General features: G+C 50.7%; 11 protein-coding genes across 11 annotated transcripts, besides 8 other annotated features; all 11 read left to right on the top strand.

The window, feature by feature from the left end:
• Positions 1-96: 96 nt before the first annotated feature.
• TraAM80_07058 (uncharacterized protein) lies at positions 97-429 on the top strand (the record flags this gene model as incomplete). The annotated part of the gene is made up of 1 exon (XM_029383871.1): positions 97-429. The coding sequence occupies one exon, from the start codon at positions 97-99 to the stop codon at positions 427-429; it is 333 nt and encodes a 110-aa protein (XP_029236314.1).
• Positions 430-725: 296 nt separating this feature from the next.
• On the top strand, positions 726-1070 carry TraAM80_07057 (uncharacterized protein; the record flags this gene model as incomplete). Its single annotated transcript, XM_029383870.1, has 1 exon — positions 726-1070. The coding sequence occupies one exon, from the start codon at positions 726-728 to the stop codon at positions 1068-1070; it is 345 nt and encodes a 114-aa protein (XP_029236313.1).
• Positions 1071-1371: 301 nt separating this feature from the next.
• Positions 1372-1388: a microsatellite.
• Positions 1389-1479: 91 nt separating this feature from the next.
• Positions 1480-1510: a microsatellite.
• A 109-nt stretch (positions 1511-1619) lies between these two features.
• On the top strand, positions 1620-4052 carry TraAM80_07056 (putative cullin 2; the record flags this gene model as incomplete). Its single annotated transcript, XM_029383869.1, has 1 exon — positions 1620-4052. The coding sequence occupies one exon, from the start codon at positions 1620-1622 to the stop codon at positions 4050-4052; it is 2433 nt and encodes an 810-aa protein (XP_029236312.1).
• A 1864-nt stretch (positions 4053-5916) lies between these two features.
• Positions 5917-5960: a microsatellite.
• Positions 5961-6143: 183 nt separating this feature from the next.
• TraAM80_07055 (putative endonuclease III) lies at positions 6144-7517 on the top strand (the record flags this gene model as incomplete). The annotated part of the gene is made up of 1 exon (XM_029383868.1): positions 6144-7517. The coding sequence occupies one exon, from the start codon at positions 6144-6146 to the stop codon at positions 7515-7517; it is 1374 nt and encodes a 457-aa protein (XP_029236311.1).
• A 244-nt stretch (positions 7518-7761) lies between these two features.
• Positions 7762-9792, top strand: TraAM80_07054 (uncharacterized protein; the record flags this gene model as incomplete). Its single annotated transcript, XM_029383867.1, has 1 exon — positions 7762-9792. One exon carries the CDS (start codon positions 7762-7764, stop codon positions 9790-9792), a length of 2031 nt encoding a protein of 676 aa, XP_029236310.1.
• Positions 9793-10083: 291 nt separating this feature from the next.
• Positions 10084-10782, top strand: TraAM80_07053 (type 11 methyltransferase; the record flags this gene model as incomplete). Its single annotated transcript, XM_029383866.1, has 1 exon — positions 10084-10782. The coding sequence occupies one exon, from the start codon at positions 10084-10086 to the stop codon at positions 10780-10782; it is 699 nt and encodes a 232-aa protein (XP_029236309.1).
• Positions 10783-10804: 22 nt separating this feature from the next.
• Positions 10805-10825: a microsatellite.
• Positions 10825-10841: a microsatellite.
• An 85-nt stretch (positions 10842-10926) lies between these two features.
• Positions 10927-10946: a microsatellite.
• Positions 10947-11283: 337 nt separating this feature from the next.
• Positions 11284-13125, top strand: TraAM80_07052 (uncharacterized protein; the record flags this gene model as incomplete). Its single annotated transcript, XM_029383865.1, has 1 exon — positions 11284-13125. The coding sequence occupies one exon, from the start codon at positions 11284-11286 to the stop codon at positions 13123-13125; it is 1842 nt and encodes a 613-aa protein (XP_029236308.1).
• A 951-nt stretch (positions 13126-14076) lies between these two features.
• TraAM80_07051 (uncharacterized protein) lies at positions 14077-14910 on the top strand (the record flags this gene model as incomplete). Its single annotated transcript, XM_029383864.1, has 1 exon — positions 14077-14910. The coding sequence occupies one exon, from the start codon at positions 14077-14079 to the stop codon at positions 14908-14910; it is 834 nt and encodes a 277-aa protein (XP_029236307.1).
• Positions 14911-15157: 247 nt separating this feature from the next.
• Positions 15158-15931, top strand: TraAM80_07050 (uncharacterized protein; the record flags this gene model as incomplete). The annotated part of the gene is made up of 1 exon (XM_029383863.1): positions 15158-15931. One exon carries the CDS (start codon positions 15158-15160, stop codon positions 15929-15931), a length of 774 nt encoding a protein of 257 aa, XP_029236306.1.
• Positions 15932-16377: 446 nt separating this feature from the next.
• TraAM80_07049 (uncharacterized protein) lies at positions 16378-18180 on the top strand (the record flags this gene model as incomplete). The annotated part of the gene is made up of 1 exon (XM_029383862.1): positions 16378-18180. The coding sequence occupies one exon, from the start codon at positions 16378-16380 to the stop codon at positions 18178-18180; it is 1803 nt and encodes a 600-aa protein (XP_029236305.1).
• Positions 18181-18510: 330 nt separating this feature from the next.
• Positions 18511-18551: a microsatellite.
• A 721-nt stretch (positions 18552-19272) lies between these two features.
• Positions 19273-19291: a microsatellite.
• Positions 19292-19585: 294 nt separating this feature from the next.
• On the top strand, positions 19586-21904 carry TraAM80_07048 (mannosyl-oligosaccharide glucosidase; the record flags this gene model as incomplete). The annotated part of the gene is made up of 1 exon (XM_029383861.1): positions 19586-21904. A coding segment is annotated over one exon (2319 nt), but the record flags the coding sequence as incomplete, so codon positions are not given.
• Position 21905: the final 1 nt, after the last annotated feature.

Raw genomic sequence — 21905 nt, 5'->3', positions numbered from 1 at the left:
ATGGGGCGAGCCGCGCCGTTGGGTGCCGAGTAGCATGGGCTTCGCCTTCGCTGCACTTGGTTGCGCGTCGTCTTTGTTTTATTTGCCCAATCCAAAATGCAGCCCAAGGCTTGCTACGGCCTGGTCTCGATGGGGCCTCTGCCTCGGGCTAGCGCGCCGAATGCGAGGCCGCCGGCGAAGAAGGGATGCGCGAGGATGGGGGCGCCCACCAGCTTTTTACTGGGGCTGTTAGCGGCAAAGGTGCAAAACCGTGGGCCAAAAGCTGGCTACCGTGGGGCACCGCAGGTGAGCCGAGAAAGGGGTGGAGAAGGTCTCGTGTATACGGGCCCTCGGCGGGCGGCGGGAAGGGAGGTCCGCCACCCAACAGATCAGGTGCAAATCCGCCTTGCGCTGTTTGATTGCAGCGAATACAAAACTGCAACCATCTGAATAGGAGGCCCCGGTGCGGCCCACAAGCGCCGCACCGACCTTTTCCCGTTTTCACGGCGAGCGGTGTAGCAAAGAAGGCGCCGGCAGGCCCGGCGTCGACCAACTTCGGCGAAAATCAGCTTGCTGGGAAAAAACTTCGCCTTCGGCTGCGCTACGGATGCGGCGTGCCTCAGCCCTTTCTGCGACCTCGCGCGGGCAGGCTGAAAAAGGCAACGGGCCTAGGCAAGATTGGGTTACCGGTGGGCTCGCCAGGTTTGGGAGGCAGTACGGCAACGCCTGTTTTCCAGGAAAACGGAATGGGGCCGTCATCGACACCATCGCCGAGAGTGGTCACCGCTGCTTTGCGTGCGGTGGGCGGCTGGTGGCGCAGGGCCTCGCAATGCATGGTGGCGGGGCCCGGATGTAACACCTTGCGGTCACGTTCTTGTTTTGTTACCTGGGGCCCGGCGCGCGTCGATAATGATGCTTTGTGCTTTGGGAGTTCACTGAGCCGGAATACAGTGATGGTTTGTTTTAGGAGGCGCGCCCGTGGGGTGGGGTCGATCTCGCGCGGAGGTGGGGATCTTCATCGTTGGGTGTGGTTGGAGGTTGGTTTAGCGTTTTTTTTTTGGGTATGTGTGGGTGATTCTGGGTATGTTTAGGGGTGGCCGTGCAGGGTGGTAGGCTGCGTCTTGGGAGGCGGCGTGCTCTTTTGGGCGCCGAGGGTGATGCCAGTACGCCTCGTCCGGAGTGGTGTGGATGGGTGGATGCATATGCGTTTTGCTAATTCCTGAGACTTTGTCTTGTGGAGGCTGTTTTTTATTTTGTGAAGTTTTCTTCATTGTGTGCAAGCTCTTTCGTATTGCTATCATGACTAATATCATTATCATTATTTTTTTATGTTTTTTGTTTGTTTGATGACGAGAATTATAGTTTTTTTTATAATGCGTTTTGTATGTTTTTTATATATATATATATATTCTGTTCTGCGTTTTGGGTTTTGGCGGCCTAGTGGCTTTTTGGGTGAGGCCGGTTTATTATTGAGGTTTTGGTTTGCTCTCCTATCACAGCGTGTTTGTCTTTTTCTTTTCTGTTGTCTTTGGCCATATTAAAAGAAAAGGAAGGTAGTAACCCATTAAGAGAAACAAACACGCAAATTGCACAGCAGAGATTGGGGTGAAAAAATAAAAATAGCGAATTGAACATAAACCATGAGACGTATACCATCTTCGGACGATCCTCGTCGGGACTTTGTGAGAGCCTATTCGGGGCCTTTGTTTGCCACTACCTTTGATTTTGGTGTTCTTTGGAATAAAGTGGAAAACGTATGCAATAAGATTCTTGGCTGGACAGACTCACCGGATTTTGTGGGGCAGACGGCAATTCAACAAGTCGTTCGTGCATATACAGTTGTATATAGGTTGGTTTCGGTTCCTTGTTTGGAGTGTCCCAAATTGGTTCGTGGCGCAAATGCTCAGCAGGACCCCATTGAGGGCGGGTGTGAGGGGAGACAGGCACTTGTTGTGTACTATCTGTTACGTGAAACAATACGCAAACGATTATTATCGGTAGTTATCCATCGACTCAAGCTGTCACTTAAAGCTGAACCACCCACTTTGCTGCATGTATACTTGTCTGAATGGAGGACCTTTATTGTTGCTGTGAATCACTTAAAGGTGATATTTTCCTATCTTCACAGCCCTTGGCAAAAGCGTGAAGTGCCTTCAGATCAGCCCCTTTTACCAACAGAGGTTGTGGCGCTAATTCAATGGGGTGAAATAATAATGTCTCCAGAAATATGTGGGAGTTTGACAGAGCAAATATTTAGTCTTATTTCACAAGACAGGCTTCATCGATTAGATGAGGAATCTACCCGCCTTGTACGAGGTCTCTCACATTCCTTGGCGGCGTTGAATGATCCACGGCATACAGCATATTCTTCTTTGATTGAGGAGCCTTATTTTGTGCATCTGGAGCGTTTTTACAAAGCGAATATTAATGTTTTAAAATCAGGTGGTATTTTGTCTTATATAGAACGATCTCTTGTTATATTCGAGGACGAAACAGAACGTGTCAATCGCATCTTGAACAAGTGCACAATGCTTCCTATGTTACAACGTTTGTCTGAGATCCTTATCGAGTCTGAGATTGACTACATTAAGCCACATTTATCTGTATGGATACTCAACAACCGTGGTTATATTTTGAACAAAATGTTTCAGTTACTTTCAAAAAATTCCAAAGGTTTGTTATTGCTGAAGGAGGTCTTTGAGAATGCTGTTTTTAAAAAAGGATTAGAGGATATTAGCAAAATATGTGAGGACAGCTTGAGATTGAAGGAAAATGTCTACAAGACTGTTCTTGAGGGGATTATGTCTGTACATCAATATTTTGTAAAAGTAAATGAATCCTTTCAGGGTAATGAGGTTCTTGAAACGGCGATGCTTTTTGGACTTGAGAGAATTTTGACCTCTCTTTCATATGTAAAGAGTTATCATATTTTGGGAGAGGAATTGGCTCTTTTTGTTCACACAAAACTGATATCTACAGAATCCAAAGAAGAATGTGAAGTTGCCTTGAAGGAGGTTGTGAATGTGTTTCAGATTCTACCGTCAAAAAGTTCTTTTCTAGAAGCATATCCGAAATATTTGTCTACTAGACTTTTATTCGAAACTTATTCCGAGGAACACGAACGTCTTGCTATTCAGACAATATCTGAAGCCAGTGGTTGTACTTCTGACTTTGTGTCCAGATGCGTGATTATGCTGACAGATGTTACGGAAAATAGTGTTTCACTGCGCGATATGTTTGACTCGAAATATGCAAATGCCCATGGTAAATCTATAACATGGTTGTTTCATCCTAGTGTTCTCACAAGCTATTCGTGGCCAGATGCTTCTTGTGACGTACAGCTTTCAACACCAAGCATTTTGTTGCCTAAGTTGAATGAATTCCAATTGTTTTATTCGCAAGTCCGTCCAAAGCGTCATATCACGTTTGTTCCGCGATGCTCCTATGGCTGGGTAAAGATGGTCTTGCCCAGAGGTTCTCGCCTACCGAGCATAGATTTGCGTATTGGACAATTTCAACTATTACTTACAGAATGCTTCAATAATCGAGCAGAGTGGTCTATTTCAAAATTATTAGAGACAATGGAAGTGACGAACAAAGAATTTTTTTTGCGCTCCCTGAACTCATTTGCTGGTTATGGTGTTCTTGAAGTTTATGATGAGAATGGACCGGTTGAGCTTCCCTTGAAATCAGTTGTGACAGAACAGTTTGTTCGCTTTGGTTCGAACCCGGACACAAGAAAAAGGAAGTTGAATCTTTTTTCATCTGAGTGGGGGGGATGCTTTCAGGCCACTACAGCATCTAGTAATGATTTAGCTAATGATCCTGTAGATGCTTCTCACCATGTTGTAGACCAGTTGAAAGCTCCTGCGATTCAAGCGACACTTGTTCGTGTATTTAAGTCCAATATTGCGCTTTCTTTTTCTGAACTTGTGGAGAAGGTCAAAGATGAGTCTCTTCAAAAGTTTATGCCTTCCGTTCAACAGGTAAAGGTGGCGTTGGAATTTCTTATAAGCCGTGGTTTTGTAATCAGGGACAATTCGGAAGGGGGACGCTTTTTATACATCTGCTGAGTTTTTTTTTTAATAAAAAAAAACTGAGAATTTCTACTTTCTTTGATTTCTTTTTTGTAATGCCTCTTTGTTTAGTCATAGTCAGAACCTTGTGTTAAATATTTTTCATTCAGTTTCATTGTGAGCCTACTTTTGGAAGAAAAAGACATTGAGAGAATAATAAGTCGGCCATGAAGCGCGTTTTTTTTCTTTCAAAGAAATAAAAGTCGGAAATCGATTTTATGTGAATACAAAACTGAATTGTTAGATCTCTGGTAGCGGTTGGAAACATACGGTAGATGCGGCAGGATAATGTATGCATGTGAAAATCACTTTTCATCTTCTCTCGGACTCTTTTTTGTGGGTTTAGCGGCAATAGTGGTGTCTTATACTGTAGACATTAGGGAAGAAGCACGAATAGACAAAACAAGAAAGGATGGACGGAATGGCTTGAGTGTGTAATTTACCAATCTGGGTGAAGAAATGTGTGAGATAGATAGCTGAGTATGTTGGAGGAGTATGATATTTGTAAGAATCACACCCAGGTAAATTCAATTTGTTTGAATTCATTTAAACGCTTCTTTTTTTCTTACATTAAAATTTAGTATATATATTGCGTTGATTGCTTTTCTCATTATTATTTGCTTTGCATATGTAAATTAGGAAGTGTGAAACACATCAATTTAATAGTATACCGGGTTCGTTAAAGGCTGATTATGACGCAGCTCCCTTCGGCAACGATTAACATCGTAGAGATGCCAAAAGACATGGAGAACTATGCCATTCATTGCGCGCAAGACGGATTCTTAAAGCTGTACACCGAAAAAGAAGTTGCATCACACATTAAAAGGGAGTTTGATAAGAAGTATGGCCCTACATGGAATTGCTTTGTTGGTCGCAATTTTGGCAGCTATGTTACCCATGAGACAAATCACTACTTTTACTTTTACATGGGGCAAATGGGAGTACTCCTTTTCAAGTCATCGTAGGCAATTAGAGTTTTACGCTGTCCACTCAATTCCTTTGCTTCTTTGGGGTCTGTACGTGTTTTGATTATCATGGTGATGTTGTTGTTGGTAGCAGCTTCTCTGGGAAATAGGTTGTGAGGACTATACGTGAGGTAAAGTGCATTTGCTTTCCCGTTTTTGATTTTCTTTCCATCTCCCATTTTCGATCTCTGGAGTTGTTGTCGTGATTAACCATATTGAGAGATGAGGGCGATTCCAACAAAATGTATATGTAAGCTATGAAATGATTGCCTGACATATGCCTTTGTACTTCACTGACAATAATGTATTTTTGTCTTTGCTGCAGTTATTGCGTGAAGTGACCATTTTTTGCTTTATTTTCCCTGCCTTTTTTTTTGCAGTATATAGTGTAGGATGTGGTGGTAAAATTAAAAGACAGGTTTATAATACATGTATAAATACCCGATACAGTTACTTAGAATGGTGACAGTGTGTTGTGCTCAAAGAATCATCTCAGAGAGAAAGAGTGCAACAGCCATGTTTATATAAACAGGCGCACTCACTCTTTTGCTTTCTCTACTCCTTTACATTGCTAAGAATGAGGGCACATAGAAAGCCGAAGAGTAAAAAAAAATTGTTATTATTCTTTTGGATACCACGGCGTAGCGGCCAGACTTATGTGTATAAAAGGCTAGTGCTTTATTACGAACTTCACATTTGGTGTAATTATTTTTTTCAAATCCAAAGAGGAGAATCTGCGTTACAGCGGATTAGCGAGCGATTTGAATTGCATGATTGTCTAGAATCTTAATACTTCTTTTCTGTTACCTCAAACGGGTAGAGTTATTGATTTTTATTTGTTTAAGATGATGCGTTTGTTCTTTTTTTTTTTCTAACCCACTGCTGTTGTGTGCTTTACAGCATAAAACAAGGAAACAAAGACAACAACAAGAACAACAACGAGTGAAAATATTCGTGTTATGCAACCTTGTTTATTGGTTTGTCTAACACGCTGAAGGTGCACAACGATAAAAATGAGGAGTGAGGACGGTGTTGGGAGATTTGACTTCTATTATTTATCTCTGTTTTTCCACTGAAAGGAAGCTTGACGTGGGTGTGGGGGTGTGGTGAACAGCTTTTGGAGATGAGCGGGCTTTACCGAGCAGTACAAAAGGCCACCACAGAGTGGTTTTACATACATCACAAACGGGATCTACCTTGGCGACAGTCTTTTTCTCCCACCGATGGATTGGACACAAGCACGGGAACTACTGCTTGCCTGCGCAATCCCTATCATGTCTGGGTCTGCGAGGTTATGTCCCAGCAGACTCAAATAGGCACCATTATTGCCTACTTTGAAAGGTGGATCTCGCTCTTCCCCACCGTGGCAGCTTTAGCGGAGGCCTCTGAAGAGTCTGTCAAAGCAGCTTGGGCGGGGTTGGGCTATTATCGTCGTGCACTGTATTTGAAAAGGGGTGCTGAATACGTTATGCGACATTTTGGTGGGAAGTTGCCCATCAGAGCAGTTGAATTGCGGAAAATACCAGGTATTGGCCCTTACACTGCTGCGGCGGTTGCATCTATCTGCTTTGGAGAGAACATTGCAGCGGTGGATGGAAACGTTGTGCGAGTGATAACCAGACTGCGCTGTGAGCGAGACGTTGACCCCAAGGCGACAAAGACCATGAAGGCAGTGACACACTGGGCTCAAGAATTGATGAATGAAGGGCCTTGTCACGATCCTGGCGCCTTCAATGAGGGCTTGATGGAGATTGGTTCAAGTGTATGTAAGCCATCTGGACGGCCTCTTTGTGAAGAGTGTCCACTGCAGCAATTTTGCAAGTCGTATGCTTCAAAATCACGTGGTGAGATAGAGGCCATTGAAGGCATCATTCCATTAAGGTCTGTTGCACCCAAGAAGAAGAAGCAAATAGTTGTTTCTGTTATACATGAGTTTCGTTACGGCAGTGCAAACGAGGGTAGGGTGCTGAGGCGTTTTGTTGTGATTCAAAGGCCCGAAGAAGGGCTACTGGGTGGTATGTTAGAGTTCCCCTCTACAACATACGGTTTATTTCATGAGAGCATCCCAATCAAGGATGAGGTTGTTCAAAATATACGTGAAAGATTAGATGCAAAACATGGGGCTGTGAGATACGTGGGTAATGTTCGGCATATATTTTCGCACATAGACATGGAAGTGCTCATTTACTATGCGCTATGGGAAAGCGCAACACCGTACCTTGGGAACGATGACGGAGGCGCAAAGGTGGAAAAGCCTAGTTGCTGCATAAAGGAAGAAGCGGTCTGCGCTTCGCTAGCGGAGGGGCTTACGGTGGCTCCTTCACGTATCTTCGTCAAGACGATGGAAGAGATTAGGAACTCTTCTGCTAGCCGTTTGCTGCTTAAGGTGTTCCAGAAGTTGCTTTTGGCTGACCAAGGCGATGACAACGTGGAGTCGGCGTTTATTCGGAAACGTGTAAGAGAGAAAAAAAAGGGGGGGGGGATGGGGAACCAGTGACAAATAACAGTTTTATTTGAGTTTTTTTATAAAGAAAAGGAAGAAAAAAAAGAGAAAGGACGTGAAATGGAGGAAAGACGTAAACTTTAATTGTTTAGGTCGGAGGGCCACAACATCACAACGAGTTTAACGGAAACCATGTGACGTTCTTTGCTTCTTGAAACCTTACATAGGTATTCTGGTGGTTACTCTCTTTACTGCAACTCCCGCCTCCGTCTCAGTTTTTTACTCAATGTGAGTCTGCATGGAGGGTTGGTATCAATTTGGGTATGATGGCTTCCCATCTGGCGAAGTTAGACGGCGATTTTATTGTCAACGTGACGACCCGTGCGATAGTGAAGAAGAACAAGAAGTATACAATGACAATGACAGGCCTGTCTATTATTATCCGATGCATGAGAGTGAGGAAGCCTCCTCCATGGAGGATGAGGTGGAGGAGCTACCCTTGCCGCCTACGATCCCTTTCTCTTTGCGTCCGTCGGTGTGGGATAGTTACCCGGGACACTGTGGCAGTGCCTCTGTTGTATTGAGGGCTGCTAGTGGCGGTGAAACAGAGGGTGGTGATGCTTACTTCTTTTTGCATGGAGGCATATTGGCAGTGACCGGGCGGGTCGTCAATACCTCGGCAGTGTTGCGCGTGGAGTCACGCGTGGATTGCGTCCCTGGAAATGAAGCCGTTTCTGTTGTGCCTTTAGATGCCTCGCTTGCGAAGGCCATTTGCTTCACAGGTGAGGAGCCATTCGCTGCTGCTTCTGCTACTTCTATGACGGGGGAGATTGTTACAGAGAATGTGACAGTCCCACCTCGGCGATTTGGGCACTGCGCCGTGGTGATTCCAAGTTCTCGTGCAGTTGACATTCTTCTGCCCAATTACCGTGCCAATTGCGAGGTGCATCTAACATTTGTTATTGGGGGTGCCTTTGCTGACCATGTTCCAAAAATGTTGCATGACGTGCGCATCAGAGGTTTGGTGATGTGTGAGCCTTGGTTATGTGTAACAGTGCTGCGAAGGGGTGAACCTTCAGGCCGTTTGAGTGCGTCCAGTGCGCACGCACTAACGCCCATATCACCTGTTGCCCAGTGGACGCTGCACTCCCCTCTCACTGGGTTGCCGCCATTTATTGCTACACCGCGTGTGTTTGCCACCTTGACTCCGTGGCCTATGACAGAGAAAGACTCTAACCTAGTCTCCTACGCGTATTTGGGTGGTAGTTTGAACGGGTGGGATCCATTACCGTTGTTTGGGCTCTGGCTTCTCCATGTAGACACGAAGCAGTGGGTGCTTTCCAGCAGTTTGCTTGAAACGTTTGGGGAGGAGCCACCTTCGCGCTTTGGACACTCGGCGGTTATTGTTCACACAGAGGAGCTGTATGTGTTTGGCGGCATTGGATTGCAGCGCGAGTACCTGAATGATCTAGTAGTGCTCAACTGCAGAACGAGGGTGTGGCGCGAAGTGTTTGTGCCATCCGCCGTTACGATACCTTCACGTGCATTTCACAGCTGTCTGCTCTTGCCGTATCGTTCAGCCTTAGTTATCGTTGGCGGCGAGGCAGTCGGCCGCCACGAGTCAAGTGTGTGGAGCTACAATGTGGATTGCGGCAACTGGTGCCGGATGACGTTTCCACTGCTTGACAGCGCCATGGGTTTGCTGCAAGCAAAGGGGGACGATGCCGCGACAAATTGTGTGATTATCGCCGCTAAGTTGTTATGTGAGCGTGAACAATCGAGTGTGGAAGGGCGCGAGGTGGCGAACCGCAGAGGTTTGGGGCGGAAACGAGAAGAGGTTGCGCACCATAACTACCGTAACACCGGCGCAGATTCGCCACGGTTTGAATTGTTCCATTGGAAATACACTCGCGCGGTGTCTTTTTCTGCCGTCGCCAACGAAGGAAGTACGTTTCCACCGCTGAGCGCATACTACTTTGCCGCCATGCACGGCTCTCTGTTGCAGGTACTTTGCATGCAGGGAGGCATCATCGTCATGGGTGGCACAAAGTCACCGGGCGTGACGTCCATCAGTTGGATTCCCGCGCGGAACTACTCCTTGAAGGAGAGTGCGGCTCTCTGGATTGGTATGCATCAACCGCATCCTTTCCCTGATGTGGGCACGCGAGGGCCGGGGGTGCGCACCGACGCAGGCGCCCTGCGGGGCTCGGTAAACCTTAAAAGGTGCACTGCGCAGAATGGTGGTGTGAGTCTAGTGGAGCGCTCACTCGCTGAGGACCAACTGGAACAATGGCAGCATAATGCCCGTAAGCGCCTACGGGAACAATGATGCGTATGATGCGCTTTTTGGTAAGTGGAAGTGCCACGATCGTCTCACCGAGGTCTGGTTTTTGATCCCTTTGCTTGTTCCTCTGCGGAGTCTTCACAAGGTGGTGAGTTTGTTTGCATTTGAATTTTTTGCCTTAGCTCTCTGCACTGGAATTGCTTTGAGGAGGGACACCGTGGCGCTGAGGAGAAGGAATAGGAAGAAAGGTGGAGAAATACAAGGGCAGTATACCAAAATCCAGAATAAATGAAGACACAAAACACAAAACCCAGCGAAGGAGAAGGGATAGTGAAGATGTCTTTGCTACTTCGCTTGCAATCATGCAAATACCTTAAATCCACCCTCTACGATTGGATGGTTGAGCCGGTGGCAGACATGTGGTATCGTGAGGTGTTGCTGCTATGTCCTATGGATGCCTTCGTACTCGACGTTGGGGTTGGCGGCGCCTCAAGCCTTATTGCCAACCGTGACATTATCCGAAGCAAAGGACTCAATGTGACGGGGGTTGTTTGCGACGCAGAATATGCACGCACGGCACAAGACGACATCCTTAAGTATGAGCTGGAAAACCAGGTGAACATAGTATATTCTAGCATTCTAGAGTACACCCCCCCGCATGTTGCTCTCATCTACTTTTCTGGTGGTTTTACGCTCATTCCAAACAAGGTGGACATGATAAAGCGCTGTTGCCGGATGCTTCAGGGGCCCGCGGCCAACGGTTCCTCGTGCACGGGAAATGCGGAGGATGATGATAGTGGCGCGCTGGTGTTCACACCAACCTTTGAGAAGCCAACCTTGTGGGGCCCATACGTGTTACCCTTGCTGCGACGCGTGTTGAAGTTGCTGACGACTATGGACTTTGGCGAGGCCACCTCTGAGGCGGACTTTTTGTCCTTGCTCAGGCAGTCAGAGCTGAGGGTGGTGTCTATGCGGACGCTGAAGGATTACTGGTTTTGCAAGCATGTGATGGTGGTTGCCAGGCCACTGAAGTGAGCCCAGGTGAGTTGGAGGGTTCCTCTTTCTCTCTCTCTCTCTCACACACACACACACACCTATGCCTATTCCCACACCAGGGGGAGAAGCGGCGGAAATAAGAGAGGAGGAAGGAATAGACGCAGCAAATATCAACCACCACCAATATATATATATATATATATGTTGCGCCGCAGTCAAAAACAAACAAACTTGAAGGACCGCGTATTAGACCCAACGCTTGGGTAGTGAGTGTGGTAGGGCTAAGCGAGCAGTGTTGTTGGAGCGTGCATTTCGTGTGCTGTGTGGTTTTTTCTCCGCTTTATGTTTCTCCTTTCTTGTGGTTACTATGGACGGTGTGCAACAGACCGTATAAGTATTCTCTCGCATCTCTCCTCTGTCTTACGCTTTTTCCCGTGTAATGTAGTGTTTCTCCGTGGCGCGTGTTTCCCAGCATTCTTCTTTCTCTCGCCATTTTCATCATCTTCAACCTCGCCCTAGAGAGGAATTCCAGTGTGAATAATGTCTAGTGTTTGTAGAGTTGGCAAGGCCCGTTGGTTCCAGGGCGAAGAGGGCGAAGAGGCTGTGGAGATCCGCATACCAATTGTCCTCCCACAGTCTGTGCGGCCGCGTGATCTCACGGTGGAGGTGAAGGATCTTGCTGTACTCTGCGTGCGCCACCATGACACCTCCATTCTGCAGTGGCGCCTCTACGAGGCTGTGGCAGCCGAGGTGGAGTGGCGGGTGGAAGAGGAGGGTGGGCTGCTTGTCTTAGATTTGGCGAAGAAGACCCCTACACTGTGGCCGTGTCTGCTGGACATGCCGATGAGCCCCACCGACGTGGCCAAACTGTGCGTATGGGGCGACGAGCTTGACGCTCTCTTTTGCGAGCACCACCCCCCGATTCCTATGAACCTCGAGGAGGAGAAGAAGGCAGCAGAAGCACAAAAGGCGGAGGAGCTCAACGAGGAGAACCTGGACAAGCTGCTGGATGAGGCCGCCGAGGAGGTGACAAGGCAGGCCCCAAATACAAATGACAAGGAATTCATCCGTGCAGAGTTGGAAAACTACAAAGCTGAGGAGGAGGAAATTCGAAAGAAGCTGCTTGAGGTGCAGACCACATTGGAGACTGCCGCTGAAGGTGAGGCAGCAAAGCAAGCACACAGTCAAAAGGAGATTTTGGAGGAAATGCTACGCCTGCATAACATTATTCGTGAGAAGCGTGCACATCCAGCAACGCTAGCAAATTTCCTTGAGATCACACAGCTGGATATCTGCAAGGCCCGCGTCAACGTGGGGGCGGCGACAGAAGAGGAAAAGGAAGAGTACGCTTCCGACGCTGAACGCGCCATGACAGCTCACGAGCTCATGACAACAGGTTTGATGCACTTTGAACAACAAGAGATTCAGGCGGCTCTGCACTTTCTTCGTCTGGCGGCTATTTACCACAATCACGAGCAGAGCATCCTCCTTTTGCATAGTATTTACACCCAGCTTCAATCACCGCGAGGACCCTTTTTACTCCTTAAGTCTGCTTTGAACGATAAGGATTTCAGTATTGCAGCTAACCTCAAGCTTGGTGAACAGTTTGATACCGGAGCCCGGCATTTCCTTCCCATGTTTCCAGCCGCTCTGTACTTTTATCAGCGTGCTGCAAAGGCGGGCAGTGTTCACGCAATGCTGGCCATTGCGCAGCTCTACCTTCGTGGCTGCACCTCGTCTACAATGTTGTCCACAGAACAAATGGAGAGACTAAAAAGCAATGAAAAGTACAACGCATGGATCGAACAGGCCGCTGATCGCGGCTGTGGTTCTGCCTACTTTGTGAAGGGCTGCATGTACCTGAAGGGTGAACACGGGTGTGGTAAGTCGTACAAGATGGCAAAGGAGTTGCTGGAGAAGGCAACATCATCTCAGCCCGACGTCGCTCGCCGAGCCCCACAGGTATTTGTGATGCTGGAGAAACTGCGGCAAGAGGAAGAGGGCTGTTCTGAGAAGGGTGTAGTCGCATCGCCCTTAACGCTAGCAAAGTCAAGGCATGGAGGTAACTATACAGAGGGAGTGAATGACAAGGACAACAACACCGTTCAGGCAAGTGCTTCTCTGGAGCGGCTGAAAAGTCTCAATGACGGAGCTGGCACCTCAACCTCCGGCATTCTGCGCTCAAAGAAGATGGCGGGTCCCTCCGCGAATTCAAAGTCCTTCTGGGAAGGAGCGGTGACCACCGGTCTGGCACTTTACAGTGTGTACACGGTGGCGTTCCCCCTTCGTGTGATGCTTCTCCCTACTGTGTACGCAGTGCTGGAGCGAATGCTCCCGCTCATCCCGTGGCTGGGGGCCAGCCCACCACCCATGCAGTTCTAACGCGTTGCAGATGGATGGGACCGGGGATAGATCCAAGGGGCTTGTGGGCCTCTTCTCACTTGCGTATGATATATATATTGTTTGTTTGTTCCCACCGTCGAGTGAGACCGGGTGAGGCGGATCGCTCTTCCCCGCGGCTTACCTCAGGCCGTGTTGCTGGCGCGCTGGCTACCGCTTGGCTGCGTGGGCCCAAGCGGAAGGGAGAGTAGGAAACGTGGAGTGTGAAGAAGAAGGCAAAAAACAAGAGCAAAAACACTGAGACGTAAAAGAAATGGAGATATTTTGAAGATGGTGGGAGTGGGAAGAAATTTTTTTAAAAAATGGAGGGGGAGTTGCCACAGCACCAGCAGACACAAGGAGAGAAGCAAAGACGCAGGCGAAACCCACGACAAAACGGTGGAGGGAAGAAAAATAGGACTAATACACATATTGTAACGAAACTGAAGGTGACGGAATAATATCACAACAGGAACGACAGTAAGGGGAGAACAGGAGACGAGATGCGGGAATCTAACGTCGGGAGGTTACCTAAGGCCTGCAAGACAGGAGAACGAGAAAAAGAGGGAGAATGAACGAGGGCGTTGAGAGGCTGTAGCTTTTGATGCCTCTCGATTTTACCCTTTGATCTTGCTTCTCTTGTTTTCCCCCATCTCTCTTATTTTTACTTGTTTCTATCGTTTCTTCATTTTGTGAAACCCTGCTGATGCAAAGGGTGCGCACTCCGCCCTTATCTTTGAGGTGTTCCTCCCGCCGTTACGGGCGCACCATCCTCGCTCCTCCCATTTTTTTTTTCTCTCCCCCGTGTTCCTTCCTGCCTTATCGCTGCCTTTGTTTTGCTTCAGCTTCTTTCACGGTGGAGGTCTCATTAGGCAGCAGCAGAGGGAAACATACGCATTGACGAACCGAACAACAAAAACGAGGGAGTGAATCCTCTTTTTTTTTTTGGTAATTATGCGCCGACTCTGCTTTCAGGTTGGTGCCTTTGCCCGGACGGGGCTGCACTGCCCCAGCCTTCGCTTGAACACCACGGCAACTGGCAATGCGCCCCACGTTGAGGCGAATGCTTCCACCTCCTCGTCAGCGCCCTCAGACGGTGATGCCCATGACGTGATGGAGCGAGCCGCCGAGGCCCGCAGAGAAATTCACGCGTTGTGGATATCCACGGAGGCGATTCCGGACCCTGACAAGCGCGTGCGCTGTGTGGCCGCACTTATTGAGAAGTACAACCTCGATCCTGCGACTCCGCGTGAGAAGGATGTAAGTCGTGGGCTGGGCGATGCGTTTGATCGGTTGTTGCTGCTTTGTCTTCCGTTGGGCAAAGACGCCACAAAAAGCACGAATGACTTAGAACTTCTCATGCACCTCGCCGGACGAAATGGCAGGGAGCTGTCGGTGCGTACCATTCAACATCTTTTTGCGCGCACCGACTCCTTTAGTGAAGCGCTGGCCGTTTTCTACGCCATGCGTCGATGCCACGTGGCCATGAACATGGAGGCGTACTACGCTATGCTGTACTCGTTGCAGCGACTCGAGGAGGAGGGCTGGGCACAGCGTTTCCGCGAAGAGTGCGAGGAGCAGGGAAGGATCTCGGAACAGGCGATGGACTTTGTACTGAAAGGGGTCAATAATGCTCTTCTTCCAGAGAACAAGCCCTGGCTTGGTCGGGTGATGTTTGGGGACCGAGACATACCGGCGCAGCGACGCGGGGCGGATGACTATGATGCATTAAGTGCCATGTGGACGGGGCGTTACAGAGACAACAGTGCCTTTCCCAATCCGTCTTGAGAAAGGCGAGCGAAACGCACAAGCAAAGAAAAACCATCACAACTACAACCAACATGAAGGGGAGGAGCGTGCAGTGAGCGGGCGCCGAGGCAATTCCTCAGGAGAGAAGCGCGTTATTCACAATCTCATGCTGTGTATCCACAACGTGCAACGGATGTTTTCTCTCTCAACCTCATCTTTTTTCCCATTTTTTTGGCTTTGTTTTTCTTGTTATCTATCCCATGCATAGTCCAGGATAGCAGAAGCCATGGCTTTTATGCTGCTGCTTCGCGCGATTCGGTACTGCATGTATGGAGCGTACCAGCGTCGTCAGCTGCTGCGTGCCAACCCGCAGGCGATTGTTGACCCGCTGAAGAAGCACTACACTTGCGTCTACGCCGGAATACGAATGGCTGATATTTTTGGCCATGTCAATAACGCCAAATATCTTGAGATGTGTGAGCTTGCCCGCTGGCATTACGCAGCTTACAGTGGACTGGCGCAAACATACTTGAAGAAAAGGACAAGTCTCGTAGTTGCCTCTGTCAGCATACAGTACGTGCGAGAGCTTCCGCCATGTCGCAGTTATCTGGTGACAACCGAGGTGCTGCGGTTTGAAGACGCGGGGCCTGTATCAGTGGGGCCAACATCGGGGAGGGATGGGAGCGGGGTGGCGAAGCAGTTGCCACCCGCCGGGCGCATGGTGTTCATGCACGAGATATGGAGTATGGATAAGAAAATTCTTCACGCCGGGATTTTGTTGCGAGCGGCGCTAGTGGGTGATTCCACCTCGCCCTTGGCTATCCCATCGGGAGGCCAGCGACGCAGTAAGCATGCCCTGCTGGATTGTAGGGCGGCTTACGCGGTGGACAGGAGCGTGGATGATGTCAATCGCCTGACCGAGGCGAACTTGAAGAGTTTTTACCATCGTCTTGGGTTCCAGCCAAACCAGGAGGGTTTCCAAGGTGAACCATGGATTGAAGCCTCGCGGCGTCTGGAAAAGGAGTGGCGCTCAAAGCTACAGGGCGTGAACGAGCCTTGAGGTAGTGGCAGCAGTAGCAGCACGTATATATGTGCATTTTGGACGGCGCAGCTCTGAGTTTGCCTTTCCATATGCTTTCCTCATGTTTTTTTTCCCCTTTTTCTCCCCACTTTGTTTTTAGTTCTTCCCACAAAGAGGTTAATGCCCACCGTCTTGTTGCGGTTTATTTTTGTTTTCTTTATGTACAGTATATTCGGACGCAACGATGCGTTGTTGTTATTATTGCCATTAATATTTTTTTTTCCCCCTTTCTTTCTTGCCCTCGCGCTGCTGTAGTGCAGGACGTGTCGCGGACATAGACATACAACGTGGCGGGGCACGAATAAGCAGCAAAAGGCCAAGAAACCGCAAAAAAAAAGAACAACTCTCCGAGAGTGGGCGTGTTCACCCTCACTCACTCTCTTTTCCGCCTTTTCTTCTTGGTGTGTGGCGGGAGGTGTGGGTAGATGCCTGCGTTGGTCTTTACGAGAGAATCCTCGCTGCGTTCGCTGCAGCTTGAAAACGAGGCGCTGCGGCGTCAACTGCGGCAGACTCATGTGGACGTGGCGCGACTGCTCCAGCCGCCGCCACTGCCGCGCAAGGCGAAGGGTGATCGTGGAGTTGAGGCGGAGAAGAATAGCAGCGGCAGTCGCCATGGGGACGCGGAGCACATTGAGCGCCTCGAGCGGCGGTGTGAGCTGTTGGCTACGCGGCTCGTGTCGATTGTGCGGGACAGACAGTTGTCAGAGTGTGTGGAGGTACACTTTCTGCTTCGAACGCAGGAGGAGGAGCGGCGGTTTCTGCGCGACGCCCTTCTGACGCTGCTGCGGAGGCAAAAACAAGGCACCACCGGCGAGGTCTATGGGGGGCCGATGGATGACGAGATTCACCCAAGCATGCTTAGCGCACTAATCATGCAGGTGTATGAGGGGATACAGCACACCGAGTCTCAGTTGAAGCTGGAGCAGACAGAGCGGCTTCTTCTGCTGGAGCAAATCGCCGACCTCATTTTGGACATACAGCAGGCAGTAGAGAAGGCGGCGCGGTGGGTGTACGACTACCACTGTGAGTTTCTGCATACCGATCTTCTTCGCCAAATGACGCGGTGTAAGGAGCCACACAACGTCGGCACGAGCAAGCTGCTTTCGCTGACGGATGCAACCCCTGATTGTCAGTCAGGTTCCTCTCTTCACGTGGGAGGCGGCCACCGTGCAGAGCGACGTTGGCGGGGGGGCGTCGATGGGCTTATGGAATTACCACCAACCTCCGTGCACGAGGCGGCGGGAGCGGCGACGTTGCTTACACAGGAGGGGGGCGATCTTCTGGAGGCATGTGACGTGCTGCGGGCGTGTTACCGAGCGTTGGCCGGCGTTCGCACTCTGCTCAGGGAGGCCATGTCCACACTGACTCCCTCACTCACCTCACAGCCTGGGAAGTTGACACAGGTGGAGGAACTCGTGAAGGGTTTTTATCGGGAGTTGCAAGAAATGCGGCAAAGTAACGAGAAGGACCGAGAGACGCTGGTGCGACGCTTAGAAGCGGAGATTGAGGCGCACCGATTCACGGTGCAAAAGTATGAGGCTCGCCTTAAGTTGGCTGAGCGGGAGTTGATAGACCACCTCACTTCCGCAACGTCTGTGCCGCGGGATGCATTGGTGTCGAGTGACGCCTTCGCCTTTTTCAAGCATTCGGGAAACGAGGAGGAAGACGGCAATGGCGACACGGGAGCCGCAACACCGCCATCGCCGCCACGCACGTCAGCAAAGGCGGCCGCAGCGATAGACCAGCACGCTGTGAGGGGCGCCGACACCATTCGGCGTCAGTGCACCATGGAGAGGGTTGCGGCGCCCTCCCAGCGGGGGGACGTGAAGGTGCTGCTGGAGAGAGACAAGGACAACCCACAGAAGAGGCGGGAGGTTCCTTACCCCGTTGCTCGTAGAAACGGTACTGTTGCCAATGCATATCCTTCTGCGTTTTCTTTGTCCCCAGCTCCCACTGCTGCTGTTGCGCAGCCTTCACCGGAGATGTGGCTGCAGCAGCGTGCGACTTCACAGTCCCTCTCATCGCTTGACACTTTGCACGACGGGATGGGCGACGACTCGACAGGAGAGGGATCGGTGGCGCACTCGCCCCCTCCATCACCACTGTCATCAAGGAAAGGGCGGCGCCCGCGGAGGGGTGAAATTCGGGAGGGCAGGACTGTGGTGTCCTCACAGCAGCAACTGCGCAGACGGCCCCGGGCGATTTTGCTCAGCCCTTTGCCCTTTTGAACATCACCAGGAGACAAGCGAGTGAGCGTGCGTGGCGATGGCGGGCAGCTGGTGGATGTTTTGCTTGAGCGGATATGGACGTAGATGCACCTCATTTTTGTTTTTGTTTTCTTCTTTCTTGGTTTGCTCCATTCTTCCTGGTGGGGGACTATACACATACACATGTATGCATATTCATGTCGAGATTGGGTTGGTGAGCACTTTTGACCGCTGCATCCTTCTTGGCTGGCCCCCCCCCCCCCCCTTTTTTTTTTTGTTGGCTTTCCTTTCTTATTCTTTATTGTCACTGCATGCGTATGACGGCGCTCACCCTTGGTTTGTTCGGTTTTCTGAGGGTGAGGTGTGTGTGAGGGAGAGGGAGAGAAAGGGAGGTTGAGTGGGGGCGATGGGGTCACGCCAGCTGCGTTAATTGGCGCAGCACCAGCACGGGCAGCAGCGAGGCAGGAGGAGGTGGCATGTCACTTCCCTCAAGCAACACCACTTCGCCGCATCCTCAGCTGAGGATGCCTCTGTGGCGCCGCCGGTCACTCCGCTGGGGAGCAACGCTGCGGGCAACCATCGACGTGAGGGCGCTGCTTGGGCTTTTTGGGTTAAATGAGGCCTAGCGCACGCACTTGGCACAGCTGCTGTATCCATTGCATACCAGTCTGCCGCCGCAAGCCTCAGCCCCGCGCAGGGTGCGAGCCAACACACTACCACCGGTTTTCCTCCTCCAGCAGCGACAACAGGGACGCTGGCAGTTGGTGCCGTTTACGCACAGCTGAAGGCGCGAGGCTATCCGTCATTCTGGCGGCGACGCGTTCGCACAATCATGTGGCCTGAAGGGACACTAAGGCACGGTCGCCTTTTCAGGGGGAGAGTTTCTCATCTAGTCAAGGACGTTCCGACACATTTTCTCCCGTGTACGTTGCTTCATCCACTTTCTTTTCCCTCTTGTCTCCTCGCTGCAAGCTGCTGACGAATACCATGGCCACCGGAACAGCGACACCGCCACCGCATTGAGCCTTGGGAGCGACTCTGGCTTCCCTGGACGATGCGCTGGCGCGTTCGCAGGAGATGCGGCGAGCAGAGTGCCCCACTCCGTATTATCTAGGGGGGAGGGGGGGGGGGGTGTAGGGACAAAAATATGTTTGGTAGGGGTAGGGAACACTTGACAATGCGTATTATGTGTGTAACATGACCCGTTTTTTTTTTGAATTATTTTTTCCTATCTCTGTAAATAAATATGTTTGTGAGTGTGGCTGTGGGATTTTTTTTCACCATTTTGCACGGGATTCTGTTTACCCTTCCTTTTTATTCTTGTTCTTACCACCGCGTGTGTATGTGTACGAAACTCGTTTCACTGGGCAGGTAAAATAGCACCAAGGGGATTATAAACCGCGTAGTCTCTTTCTCGCCGACGCACATGCGGGATCGACGCCCTCTGTTAGCGGGCAATGCCGCAAACCAAAAGACTGCTCTCGCCAATACTCTAAAAAAGGATACGCGCCGTCGGGTGGACGAGGAGTCTTCCCAGGTCGGGACGATTAAGGCAACACTGTCCTGTATTCTCTTCTTTCTTGTCCTGCTCGGGCTTCCCATGGGGATCATCTACTACTTCACGCCGTTCTTTGTCGTGGAGAACTTGGGGTGCAGGGTGGTGGATAAGCTTTGGGGCGATGACACGGTGCGAGCATTGGAGGCGGGGTACCGCCGCCACAAGGCTTCCCCGCCCCGCTTTCCGTCGCTCGAGTACAATAAAACCATGCTGTGGGGCACCTACGAGCCTGGTCTTTTGTTCGCCATGAAGACACGCACCCCAAAGCCGGTGTACGTTGGCATTGCATGGTATGACGTGGCAGGCTTGCACCCCGTCCGGCACAGGCTGGTGGATGTGCTGTCGCTAGAGCGACGTCAGGGCAGCAATGGAGGTGCGATTTCTGACGAGAAAGCGGATAAATTTGAGGCAGCGTGGGCACTCCATGATGGGGTTCATTATGGGCGCCTCTTTGTACAGGATGGCCCAGCCAAGATGCAAATTGAGTTTCTTAAGAGTCCTTCAGGTGACTCCTGGCACGTTCGCACGCATGGTCACATGGATGGGGCGGAGCCCGTTGAGTTCGTCGTGTATGTCGTAAACGGCGGCGGAGCCCTCGAGCTGGAGCCAACGTCAGCAGACGGGTCATGGGATGCGAAGATAAAAAGCGAGTTTGAAGACGCCGAAGGGCGTCGGGAAGGCTTCTCGTTGCATATTCACGATGACCACAACCCTGTCTTTGCGGCCACCCCTTGGAAGGTGGACGGATGGGCGTCCACTGAGGATGAATTTCTCCGCGACGTCAACTTCCGCAGCCCGCTGTTGAGTGCACAGCCTCACAAAATGGGTCCTTCCGGGGTTGGACCGCATAACGTGATGGTGTTTCGTAAGCGGTACGCGTCCGACTTCCGGGTGGAACTGTCCATGCGGCATGCGATGCATCTTGGGGCGGACGGCCAGGATGAGGCTGAGCACCGCCTATTCAAGGCAGCCTACGAGGCCTTGACAACCTGCCAGCTGACCAACGTTTTCCGCACCCGGGAGAAGGAGGCGCTGTCACAGATGCGTAAAATGTTCACACCGTGGAGAACTGGGTCTCATTTGAATCTAAAACTTTACATCAACAGGGCGCGTCGCTTACTCAGCGGTGCGCTAGGTGCCTGGGGGTTTTGGCACGGACGATACCTCTACGTAGATCCAAGCGTTACGGCCTTATTGGATGCGCAGGGAAAGGCAACGAAAGTGCAATCCGATGAACAACTACGGGTAGCGTTGTCTGACGTCTCCGCTTTTGGTGCGGTGACCTCACGCGTGGGGAGTGCGTACGGTGACATGACCATGACAGGGTACCACCTCCTTTTTCTTATACACTGGAACAGGGAGTGGACGAAGGAGGCCATCGCCTCGTGGCTCGTCGGCGCTCAAGACGCCAGCAGCGGCTTTATTCCACATCTGGCGACGTTTACAGCCGCATCGCGTGCATTTGCTCCACCATCGGCACGCTACCAACACCTGAGTTTTGCCGCACCCCCCACTATCCTCCTTGCCATCCCTCAATTACTGCGCAGTTGCGAGGGTGCCGCGTCAGAGAAGAAGTTCTTCGAGCTGATACTGCCATCACTGCGTCGTTGGCGGTCGTGGTTTCACAAGACGCAGAGCTCGGAGGAAAGTGCAATGAGCCTAGAGGCACTCGTGGCTGCAGAGGCAGAAAAGGTGTCTGTAAACAAAACACCGCCAGGGTATCGATGGCGCTCACGTGATAACTACCGCATCCCCTCCAGTGGCATGCCGGACTACCCCAGACATGCTTGCCCTGGTCAGCACGGACTTGGGGCACATGTTGATCTCTTTTCATGGGTTGCCTTACTGAGCTCAATTATTAGTGATATCGAGTTGTATTTGGGACTCCCTGAGACGGTTCCCAAGCGGTTGTGGCTGGGCTGGTTGGACGCGGTGCACTGGGACGCGAGACACCAGCGCTACGCCGATCGTGCTGGCTGCTCTGCTGACTCCTTTTCGCCGTATGTGGGGTATGCCAACCTCTACCCCCTGCTTCTCGGGATCCTCGACAACAAGGAGCGTGCACTGAAGGTTATTGAGCTTGCCAAGGCGGAGCTGATGACTCAGTACGGCATGATGTCAGTTTCGTACGCCTCGGTGCGTGCGGCACGCCATGCAGGGCTGCGCCACGACAACCGTTGGATGGGCC

Source organism: Trypanosoma rangeli (genome assembly GCF_003719475.1).
Source record: "Trypanosoma rangeli strain AM80 chromosome Unknown Tra_15.4_contig_00277, whole genome shotgun sequence".
NCBI lineage: Eukaryota > Euglenozoa > Kinetoplastea > Trypanosomatida > Trypanosomatidae > Trypanosoma > Trypanosoma rangeli.
Note: the sequence above shows the minus strand (reverse complement) of the source record. Positions and strands in the feature narration are given on the sequence as shown.